Source organism: Musca autumnalis, unplaced genomic scaffold (assembly GCF_047663935.1).
Source record: "Musca autumnalis isolate F117 unplaced genomic scaffold, ASM4766393v1 scaffold_1, whole genome shotgun sequence".
NCBI lineage: Eukaryota > Metazoa > Arthropoda > Insecta > Diptera > Muscidae > Musca > Musca autumnalis.
Window position 1 is genome coordinate 159,281,931 of NW_027411644.1, and position 11,887 is coordinate 159,293,817.

The 11,887-nt window shown below is 33.3% G+C and overlaps 1 protein-coding gene across 3 annotated transcripts in view; it reads right to left on the minus strand.

The window, feature by feature from the left end:
- The window catches only part of Ubx (Ultrabithorax), a 95,944-nt gene extending 86,288 nt beyond the window's left edge, over nucleotides 1–9,656 (minus strand). For all 3 annotated transcript variants that reach the window (XM_073958728.1, XM_073958727.1, XM_073958726.1), the window contains exon 1: nucleotides 6,767–9,656. In XM_073958728.1, coding sequence (XP_073814829.1) covers nucleotides 6,767–7,514 — 748 coding nt within the window. In that variant the 5' untranslated portion in view covers nucleotides 7,515–9,656. The remainder of the gene's footprint in view (nucleotides 1–6,766) is intronic.
- Between the last annotated feature and the right edge of the window lie 2,231 nt (nucleotides 9,657–11,887).

Sequence of the window (11,887 nt, forward strand, 5' to 3'; positions counted from 1 at the left end):
AAGTGGTCACCGTAGGTTTTTTTCGGATTTCAGTACCATTTTTGTCACGACTTGCACAAAAAAAAAAACGATATAAAGCTGTAAATAGGACCATAAGAAGAATCTTCGGTAAAATTTTCAAAACAATTCTCGAGTAGGCCTTAAATTGCAATTAGGCGAAAATATTGAACTTTTGTGAGGCTGGAGGCAGGAGTGGACCAATATGGCCCATCTTCGACCTTGACCTAAATTTTGACAATATATTACGAGGACCAAATAGGTTGATCCATGCTTGAGTTATCGTTCACTCCAACCACCCAGACAGACAGACGAACAGAGCTAAATCGAGTCCATATGGTCTGAAACGGATTTCGTCCAAACAAATATAGAGTCTAGAACCAATATTTCCCATTTTTGTCGTATCAAAGTTTATATACCCTCATTAGGTTAAAGGTTGAGGTTATAACAAGCTGTTCTATTGGAATAAAACTTCAATAAATGTATTTATCCACTTTGGAAAATGAATGGAGTTGCAAGTAGCCTGAATATAAGCATTACATTGACAGATGGACGAATACAGATTTAAGATTTGGGATATAAAACTCAAACTTCGATCAAACAAGTCTTTGTTTGCAAAATTTCCAAGATCAAAGTGGTTTTTTTTTCTTATAAACTTGACTAAAAACGCCAAAGATATCACCTTCAGAATTGAGAGTACATTTACATTGTTATTGTATTATATTTTTATTTGCCATTATTTGGTACCGACGTTTCGTCAATATTTGTTGACATCTTAAGGGGATATACATACACCTTTTATTAAAACCTCGAATAAAAAGCTAATCTTCACGATATGAGAATTTACTTACAATGATTAAAATAAAAAAAAAACATATATTTTGTATGAAGGTTTCTGTCAAGAAACACACTCAGAACATAATAGCCTGTTTATATTATAGCTTTTTGCAGGGCTAACCTATTTATGAGGATTTATTTGAAATATAAGCAAAGGAAATGACAAAATTATTGAATTCATATGTCGACAATGAACTATGTTGTTCCAACAGAAACAGATGGAATGTAGGAACTCTTTATACCCCTGTTACACTTAACCGGGTTAACCCAGTGGGTTTGGATTTCAAATGTCTTTTCAATAGCCCAAACGTCCTCTCAAACTCTAGTGTAACCGTACTATTATCTACTTGAGTTAAGGCTTTTTATTAAATGGATAAAGAGTTGCCATATGTTTACATACAAATATTTAGGCAATTCATTTACTATGTTGTTGGACTTGCTTCAACAGTTTATGTTATTTTATTTTATTTGTATCTTCTTTTACATTCATAGCTTTTTTCTATTTTTGTTGAATAATTTCTATTGCGCGTCTTTTTGTTTCTTTATTATATTGTTATAGTTCAAATTGTGTAACCCTAATGTAAAATCAAAATATTCTATACCCAAGTCTGTAATCTTATCACATTGATGGTGTCACCATTTACCATAAGAAACATTTTTTATACGTAATATTCTCTTCCTAATAATTATCAGCAATATTATAACTTAGTGATCTTTAAGGGTCAACTAAAGGCTTACAATATATTCTTATTATTGACAGCAATTTAAAAAATAAGTCATGAGAAATTTAAAGAGTTTCATTAGACAAGTAAAGCCTTTTTAAAAATGTCGTACATATTATAATACAAAATGGCGTAAGAATTCTATGGCAGAGATTTGAGAGTTCTTGGGAAGCGAATGACACACAATGCCACCAACTAAAAGAAAAAAAAAAAACATAACAAAACTATAATATGTGTGACATATTCCATTATGGGAAAAATATAAATAATTTTTCCCCATGAAACTGAAACAAATCTTAAGAATTTAATTTCATCATTATGTGGACTATCTTTAGATGTTCTTTTGTTTTTGTAATATGTACTTTAGAGTTGAAAAGGCCACATGGTGTGGGTGTGCGTGCGGGTGTTTAGCAGCGCATTTCAAAGAGTTTAGCAATGAGTTATCCTTTACCTTAGCTATTTGATTTCTTCAAAAACACCACACACACACAAATGAAACAAAACTCTTGCTGAGTCTTCTAATGCGCTAGTTGAAGAGTTTTATAACGACAATTGTTGCTAGTGTTGTAAATGTAATAATTACATAATTGTGTACTGCGGTGTACAGAGTATTTAGTAGAGGGCTTTTCAAATATACTAAAGGAGACACATGTGGCGTTGGCGGCATTGTCAGGCAACGTGCCGGTTAACTAAACTCTAACATGCTGCATTAACTCTACCAGTTACACCACATTCGCGCTGGCTCGCCTAGCTGGTTGCTGCGTACAGATGTTTGATGCTACATATTGCAATTGTTGCTGGCAAAAAAACTGAAATGCTTTATTATGTTGTAGCACTCCACAAGAATGTAAGAAAGAGGTAGCTAGCCTGGTTTGTTGTTTTAGCAAAGGCCCGCAGAGCAAAGGATCAAGCAAAAAAATATGAGTTCATAGAGTACGAAAAAAATTTATTTTTTAAACGGTTTGTTGATGTTCTCAAATTAAAAGGATTGTTTCACACCGTTTTTACACGTTGTTGGTATTTTTTCATTTTGCCTTGTAAAGGTTTCCATTTTTCTATCCTTTTTGTGTGTGTTATGAAATAAAAGGCAACCTCGAGTGTTAACTGGATGAATGGTGCTGCTTGGTTGGATGGCAGCAGCATGACTGGCTAAACTATGTGATGCTGGAAGTCATAATTTGTGATTTTTTTGCAACTTCTTGCTTGGTTGGTGCAAAACAACAAAACTCCAAAGGTGACAAATTATGAGACAAATTGTGCAATTAACATTTATTGTCACAACGGTTTGCTTTGGCGTTTGAAATATTTTTTTTCGTATGCCCAAACTCACTTTTGTATCAAAAAATAAAGTTATTATTGTGTGGTTTTTTATTTTTCTTATCTTTTTAAATAAAAAAATCCAAGTAAAAACCAAACATCATTATAATAAAATGCCACTATTAAATCAAATCGAATGGGGAAATAATTGATTTCAAATTGTGTTGTCTGTTGTCTATACTCACAAATACCGGTTAAAATGCAATAACCCAAAGAATAACCCTCCTCCCCAGCCAAGAAAACGTAATCATATATGGGTATATGCAGTGAAACTGAAACTGTTATTATATCACTCGAGGTTATATGTGTGGCAGTCAGTCAGTCATTGGAGTCAGAGAAGACGATGAAGATGATGAAGGAAAAACTTGCAAATTGGTCACTGTTCATATTGTTTTGAATTCAATCACACAATAATAATAACAAGTGTATAAAATGATGAATGATTACTGCAGCTGATTTCATCTCAAGGCGATGCGACGGATGCACAGTGCTTGTTTGCGATATATTAAAGTATGTTCGGGGAAAGATAATAAAGTTGCAGAAAATAATGAAAAAAACAACGAAAAATATTGGCCTAAGGTGTTGTTGGATTAGGACTTCAAAACTGCCAATTTTTTGGATCTTCTGTTTGATTTTGGGATTGATCAATTAGTGTATAAATAAAAATAAAAATGTAAATAAATATTGTTAGGTGTCGTATGCTTCTTTAGTTGGCCGGAGATACTTTCGACATAGATTTGGGAGTTATATCACGGCACCACTTCTTTAGGCTGACAGCACTTTACATTTTCAGAATCTTAACTTCGCGATTTAAAAAAAAAAAACTTTATGTGAATTTAAACATAATTTCAAACCAAATGATTGCAAGTAATGGTTCTTTGATTGAGGTCTTTATAAATTCTATGAATTCCAAGAATTTTAATTTATTAAAAGATATAATTACATATAGCGGGACATGCACCATCAAACATTCTATTATTATGTATTTCCGATATATTTACCAGTAACAATTATTTATTTACACATAAAAACTACCCAGCTAACAATTTTTTCCTAGGGCTCTGATTTTTTTCTGAGATTTTCTAAATATTTTTTATAGTAATTTGCCGATTTTTTCTAACATTTTCTTAGAAATTGGACCGATTTTCTATAAGTTTTGTTAAGAAACTCTGCACATTTTCTGAAGAATCGTCATTCAGAATTCGTTCCGATTCCTAATCGATTGTCTAAGGGATTTTTTCGTTAGGTTGTTGTCGAAAAACAAAATGACTGCTTATAAAATTCGCATATACAATTTTTAATTTTTTTTAATATAAATACAACAAATACAATAAATATAATAATTTAAGTTACTCGTGCCCATTGTTCTACTATTAATCACAAAATTATAACAACAGGCAAAAATTTTAGAAAGTTTAAAATTAGAATCTTCCATAAATATCGCATTAAAAGAATATTGTCTCTGAGTGGGGTTTGCTCTGTACAGCACAACCCGTGTTGCGTCAATATCAACGGCGTCAGCGCCCAAGAATTTTTTCCGATTTTTTTTTCAGAAAATCTTAACTGTTCTTCAAATATTTCCAGAATTTCTTTCCGAATTCGAACCGATTTTCTTAAGAAAATCTAAATTTTTCACTGAATTTTCCAGAACTTTCTTCCGAATTCGGACCGAATTCTGTCAGAAAATCTATTTTGTTTTCCGAATTTTCCAAGAATTTTCTACCGAATTTGGACTAAATTCGTCGCGAAACTCTAATATTTTTTAAGAGTTTCCTTAGAAAATTTTTTTCGAATTCGGTGACCACGTCCACACAACTTTCGTACCGAATTCGGCATCAGAATCGGACATTTTTTCAGAAATTCCGTCCGAATTCGAAAAAAATGTTAGATGGGTACGCTTATGTGGGTCCTTCTGGAAATGTTATCAGTTCTGTTTCGATCAGGGAAATAATTATAAATCGAATGTTTTCTTTTTCCTGCGAATATTTCAAGTTCAGCTTGCCTACCATTTTTAACAAATTTTCACATTAAGAGAATCATTATTATTATTTTTTAAGTGTAATGGAAGGAATATTTACTGGAAACTCAACTTTTTTTATTATTAAAATTAATTAGCTCTTCGAAAAAACTTGTTTAACAAAAATAGCTCCTGAATGCTAAATATATTTCTCTTAATAATATTTAGGATCTTGACAAAAATTTCGACTGTCTCAGAGAGCTACCACTAAAAAAATTATAATATTCTAAATTATTTTTTTTATTTTTGACCTATTCATAAGTACGCTCTTTTAAATTCCATTTTTAAAATAATGATTAATTTTTAATACATATATATTTTTTAATCGCAAATCTTTAGATATAGTTAAATAGTGATTGTTGTCTTTGATATAAAATTTCCTCATTAAGTCAAAAAAGACGTTGAAACTAATGTCAACTATGTCTCAGAGAACTACCATTTGTAACAAAAAATTATAACTTTCTAACCTGTGCAAATGACGCTCTTTTAAATCCGTTTTTTAAATAAAGATTATTTTCAAATCTAGAACTGTAAATATTTTAGATTTTACACAGATGTGGAATCGGTTTTATATACAAATTCCCAGTCACAAATCTTCAGATTTATCGCATTTTTCAGATTTCTTCAGGGGATTTGTCTATTTAATAAAAATCTATTTAATAACAATCACAAGAAAATGCATTTATATGATTTATGCCAATAATATAAAAGTCAAAACCTATATAATGACTTAGAAACTAGCATTACAGATCTGTTTACATTATTGTCGTTCCATAATTGGAATAAATTTTATTAGTGGTGTCCTATATTGAGATAATCTGCACTTCAATATTTAGTAGAATTCTCAAAATTACAGCATTACTTCTCTTTTCCCGTTACACATTTGTTCAACCAGAATACTATTTTTTTAACATTAAAGTAAGATACAATAATGAATAAATAAATTACTCCTTTTCTTGATATTATGACCGTATTTGTGGGTTTCCTTGGCTGATTGGGTCAGATGTTTGATGGAATAAAACTAACTTATTTCATGATCAACTCTCAACGTTTCGTTGGCGACTTTCCAAGATCTTCAGGAGTTTTATTTGAAAATTCTAGCGACAAAAAATACTATATTTGTGTTACTCCTTATTTGAGGCTTATGTGGCCAAATCCATAGAGGATGTCCGACTAAGTTCTCAAGGTTTCTGTGTTGACGAATTTTGTTAACACACACCTGTGATTATTTTTTATATTTCGTCTAAATTTATACGAAGATCAGCATTTCGTATGTACCTACCAGAAGAATTTTACCGATATGGAGCGAAATCAAATGTTAACATAAGCAATAAGATTCTGATATATAATCATATAATAAAAACAATATGTTCCTAATACAAAAGTTAGAAATATTGAATTAGGACTGTAAAAAAGTTACAAATTTTGTATTAAGTCCGTATCGGTTTTATTATTTGTTTATATAACAGAATCTTATTGCTTATGTTAACATTTGTTTCCGATCCATATCGGTTTTATTATTTTATTATATATCAGAATATTATTGGTTCTGCTAACATTTGATTTGATTGCTGCAAAAATCCAGTTTAGTTGATTTACTTTCAATTTTATTTCCCCAAACTTTTTCTTTACGTGTTCTTTGAATTTCATACTAATTGTTGTTCTATATTGCACTCTTTCGTGATCAATTTGAAATTCGAATTAGGTACATTGCACTACCTTCCGATCACAAATTTGACTTTTATATTTTATGATCTGCTTATAATTCTAATTCTAGAATTCCAGCTATGCAATTCTCTCCTTCCTAACCCTCAAAAAAGTCAAATAAATCACATAAAATTATTTCTAATGTATAAAAATCTATTGAACTACTCACCTGCGATAGCCATCCAGGGATAGAATGTGTGATTGCTGGCCTGGTGTAAACTACTTGCTGTTTGTGCGGCGGCGGCTCCTGAAATTGTACAATTCGCATTCCAAGCCGTTGCCCCGCCTACACCGCCAGCACCACCCACATTAGCGCTCTGACCACTTTGACCCACACCGGTACCGGCACCTCCGACAACGCCGGCACTACCGCCACGATGGCTAACCGGACTACCGCCCGATGTGTCCAAATAGCCGCCCACCCTAGAATCTGGTGTACAGGCTGAGGGTCGAACGGGCATACCACCACCAGCTCCACCACCGCCTCCCGTTGCATTTTGTCCACCATTGGCGGTATTATTTGCACCATTCGCGGAACCGGCTGAGCCGCCACCACCACCACCAGTACCGCCGCCACCACCAGCTCCACCCCCATTCGCTGTCGTATTCCATATATCTTTATAACCATTTATTGTATCCGATTTAATGTTGAGGCAATCTTGTTTATAGGCATTGCCATCACCATAGATTTTGTTACAGGCGGCGGTAATACTGGCATCATAGGGGGAATCTTGGGTAGAACGCTGGAGATGATGATTTGTGTAGGGTGTCATGCCCAGCGATAGGGGGAAACCTCTGTAGGCCGCTGCTGCGGCGGTGGCTGACTGATCATGATGGCCAGCGGTGCCCATGGACATGCCAGTGGTCTGATGTGGATGGCCATAAAAGCCCGAAGCTTGTTCAAAATATGAATTCATACTGTTGGCGGTAAGAATTTTGGCGGTTTAATTATTCACAAACGATGAATGTAAGGAATTGGTTACTTGGTGAGTTGTAGAGGGACCAATGAATGGATCCTTGGGTTTTATAATTTTTTAAATTATTTTTCTTTATTGCACTTTATTGTGGTTTATCTGTCTTAATTGTGGTTTTTATTAATTTTGAAATATTTCCGTATGTCTTAAATATTTTTTAAATATATATTTTTATATTAAATATATGTCTTAAATAGCTTTATAATTATTATTTTTTTTTTCAAAAAATCGTATACTTGAATTCCAGTTTAAATTTGCACTTTTTTAAAAAAATTTCATTTCACAAAAAGTTATTTTTTGTTTATTTGTCATCAACTCTTCCACTTTTTCTTTTGTTAAATTTGTTGTTGCTTGGCATTGGCTTTTTGTTGTTGTTGTATTCAAAGAATGAAATAATTTATTGAAATTTTTAATTTATTATATTTTCTGGGTGTCACTTGTAGCAACAATAATAAACATTATCATTATAATAACAATAGTGTGTTTGTTGTTTGCTGTTGTTGTTGGTTTAGTTGCTGTTAGCAGCTTCTTTCGTTCCGTTTTGTTGTATTATTTTATTTGGTGTTTAGTTGTTGTAATCATAACAATAATAATTACTTTTATTGTATATTTTTACGATTATTATTTGTTTTTATTGTTATTATTAGTTGTTTTAGTTGTAGTATTGGTACCGACGAACAAGAAGAGTACGACTTGTAGTTGTGATACAAGTTGTCTTTGTATTTTGTTGCTATTACTGATTAAGTGATGTATTCTCATTACGACCGTCGTAGACAAACTGACTGAATGTCCAAAATAATCATAAAGGTTTTCTTTCAAGTGCGCGGTGCATTTGGGTGCTGATGATGATACTAGCGCCCAACGTGAATAGCAGAGAACGACGACGACGGCAGCAGCACAAAGCTCTGTACCCCGACTACTAACTACTCTGACGACGACGACGAAACACCAAAAACTACGTTAGGACGGGCGGAAAACTCACTGATTATGAGTGGAGCACACGAGCGAACGAGCCACTAGTTGTTGGTTCTTTATTATTATTATTGTAGTCTTCTTATGCAGAGGGGGAGTAGTTAAACTTAAACGACGACGGCATTATTTTAAAATGAGATTGTTTTAGATTTTTGTTTTTTTTCGGGTTCTTAACACTTTTGTTTTGACGTAGAGTTTAGCGCCCCAGAATTGTTCAAATAACCATAAAATAATTGGCGATAAAATTTTGTAATAAAAGAAAGCGCGCGCCTGTTAACCAAACCGTTGCCATCGAACGAATAATCCAACGTTTTACTGTTGGTTGTGTTATGACTGAAGAATGTTGTGTTGTTGGTTGTTGTAGCGGACGACGTATTGCGGGCTGGATGGATGATTGCTTTGTGTGTTTTTGGTTGCTCTCTGCCTATGGGTTGTTGAGTGTGTGTATGTCGTTTGGTTGGATGGATGGTGTTGTGCTCTGAGCTCGGTGCTCAGTCCTCCTTAGTTGATGATGACAATGATTGCGATAGCGCACAACCAGAGTTTTAACCAGTAGTCCGTATATCAGTAGCAGGCAGTGCAGCGAACGGCAGCAGCAGGAACACCAGCCCTAATAACACCCTCTCACTTTAGTTGTCATTTCCAAGCAGACCAAAGAGCTCCCCCTTAAAACACACGTTGGCCTTTATGCTCTGCAAACCCGAAAGAGCGAGGACCAAAAGAGCAGCCAGAAATATCAGAACAAAGCTTAAATAAACTGAGCACAAAATCCACTGAAAACTTGTTTTTCTTTTTTGGGGCCCTCAAACAATTCAAAGAGCCAACACAATTTTTTTCGGAAAACTCTTTATTCACACACACCACACTTTAGCAGCTTTTAATTAGATAATAACTTTCAAATAATTTACCAAAGAACTACAAACATTTTTTAATTCAATTAAATTCACCCAAGACCAGCAAACGTAACACTTGTTTTAGCGACGGCATTTTGCCTAACACCGGGACGGAATACATTTATTTTTTCAAGGTAGTTATTAACAAAACTTATGGCACAATAAATTTTATTTCATAGTATTTTTTTCGTAGCTATAAAAATGATTTAAATGTGGCACGTTATAGGCGAACACTAAAGCAAACATCATAAAAACCATTCAACAAAAGGCTCCTAAAAACAGATAAATTGGGTGAGAGAGAGTTAATTCATGGGGCTTAGAATGAACCCCAACAATGTGAGCTAAAGAGAAAACAAACGCAATGGAACCTCCCCATCCCAAGAAAGGCAACACTCAAATCCACTCAAAACATAAGCCAACACCAGAAAATGAACTCCGAGTTCATTTTGTAAGGCCCCCAAACGAACACACAACATCAAACATGTCGGAGATACTCTCGCCATTAATTTGAAATAAGACTCAATTCGGTAATACATCATTAGATGCACTCCGTACCAAACACATTCGTTTTGATTTAACAGTGTTTCACTCAAACCAAATTCAGTGTGAGTGTTAACTGATGTATTGTTGTGGTGTGGTGGTTGTTATACGGGTAAGCGTGTGTGTGTGCATGGTTGTTTGAGTTGTATGGTGTTGCTATTGCCATATTTCCATTTCATTTCTCAAACGAGGAAAATTCATCATGGTGGTTAGGGCGGCGAAATTTTCTTATAGGCCAAATGCAAGCCTTTTTTCCTTGCTCGTTATATCAACGAGTGTGAGTTATTTACGTGTGTATATGTGTGAGATTTTCACAGTTTTTCTTTTCTTGCAAATATAAAATGTGCGATACTGCTGCGTATGTGTTCCCTTTTGGTTGGGGCAATCTCTCATTTTAATGTGAGTTTGCAAAAAAGCAAGACATTCTTCTCAATGGTCTTCTTTGTCTCTCGGCGGCTGTTTGGAAATTTCTCTGTTTATTGTTTGCAAATCCATTTGAATTTTCTTCATGTTTTTGTTTTGCTTTTTCCGTTGCTTCGTTTGTTTTTCGTATTATTTTGACCATAAAATATACCATCATTGCAATTTTTTTTTATTTTTATGTTTTGTTTTCCTCACATTCATTATCTATTTTTTTGTGTGGAGTTTGTTTTGGTGTTTACAAAATAAAATTGTATGCAAGTGCTGTATGGTGTGTAATTTGTTAAAAAATGTAGCCCCCACTTGCATGTAGGGTTTCAAGTGAAATTCAATTTTATTCGTCAAATAATTATGTGAAGATAATAGCCAGTCAATTTGAATGTTACACTATTGTGAAAAGAACCGTGTAGATTTGTTTAAAAAAATTGCAGTTTTTTATACATAAAATCATTTAAATACGTTAGAATTGTGATTTTAAAATGCAGAAAGATTACAAATTTTATTACAAATTTAAATTGCTTGTGGAGAGAAATAAAAATTAATTCATATCAAAAATTGACATGCTATTCGTATTCTGTGCAGGAATTCAGTAACTTTATCGATTGAGAAATTGTTAAAATTTCGAATGTTTTTGCAGCTACTACAAAATAAACAAATGAAATTGTAAAAAAAAACACAATGAGTAAAGTTGTTAAAAAGTACCTAATTTGCTCTTAGAAGTTATTTAATTTTAGAAACCGATTTATAAATTCATGGTATTTATAGCCTCGTTTATTTTGACTGATTACCTAGGTACAATGTACAATTTCCTATGCATACAGCCTAAGACTGATTTAAACTAGTGGTCCCGATGAACTTCGTCTAGCAGACGGACATTGAATTTGATAATTTGAGTTCAAATACATAATAGGTATATCATATATGTATGTACATACATACATGTATGTATGTATGTATATAACCAATATTTTTGAAAATTTACCAAAGGTTCCCCCTTTTGAAACACGTGACTTGTGATTGTATATTATACCTACAAATTAAATATTTTTTTAATAAAATGAAAGGTTTTTGGACGTGGCAAAAAATATTGGCCTTAAAAATAATTTATGTGGAAGCTGTGCATATATTTATGATAAAACAAGTAAGAAAAGTATATAGTCGGACGGAGCCGACCATGGGATACCCTACACCACTATCCCTGGACAATCGCTCTCCACGGAACTTCTTTTCAATGATTGTGAACATTTAATTATCAAACATCAGATATGTAATGTATAATACTTATGACCAAACCAAAAAGTTATCTTGCATGACAAGGACATTTTTGTAGCAGAAAAGGAAAATTTAGTGCACACAAACCACTTATGTAGTACTACTACTTCCATTGTTTAACCGCAACGTTATTGAAATTTTTACCAATTTCACACAAAACCCGCTAAGTATTATCTGATCTTCACGTTGGTTTGTACGCTTCTTCTTTATCATAAACTC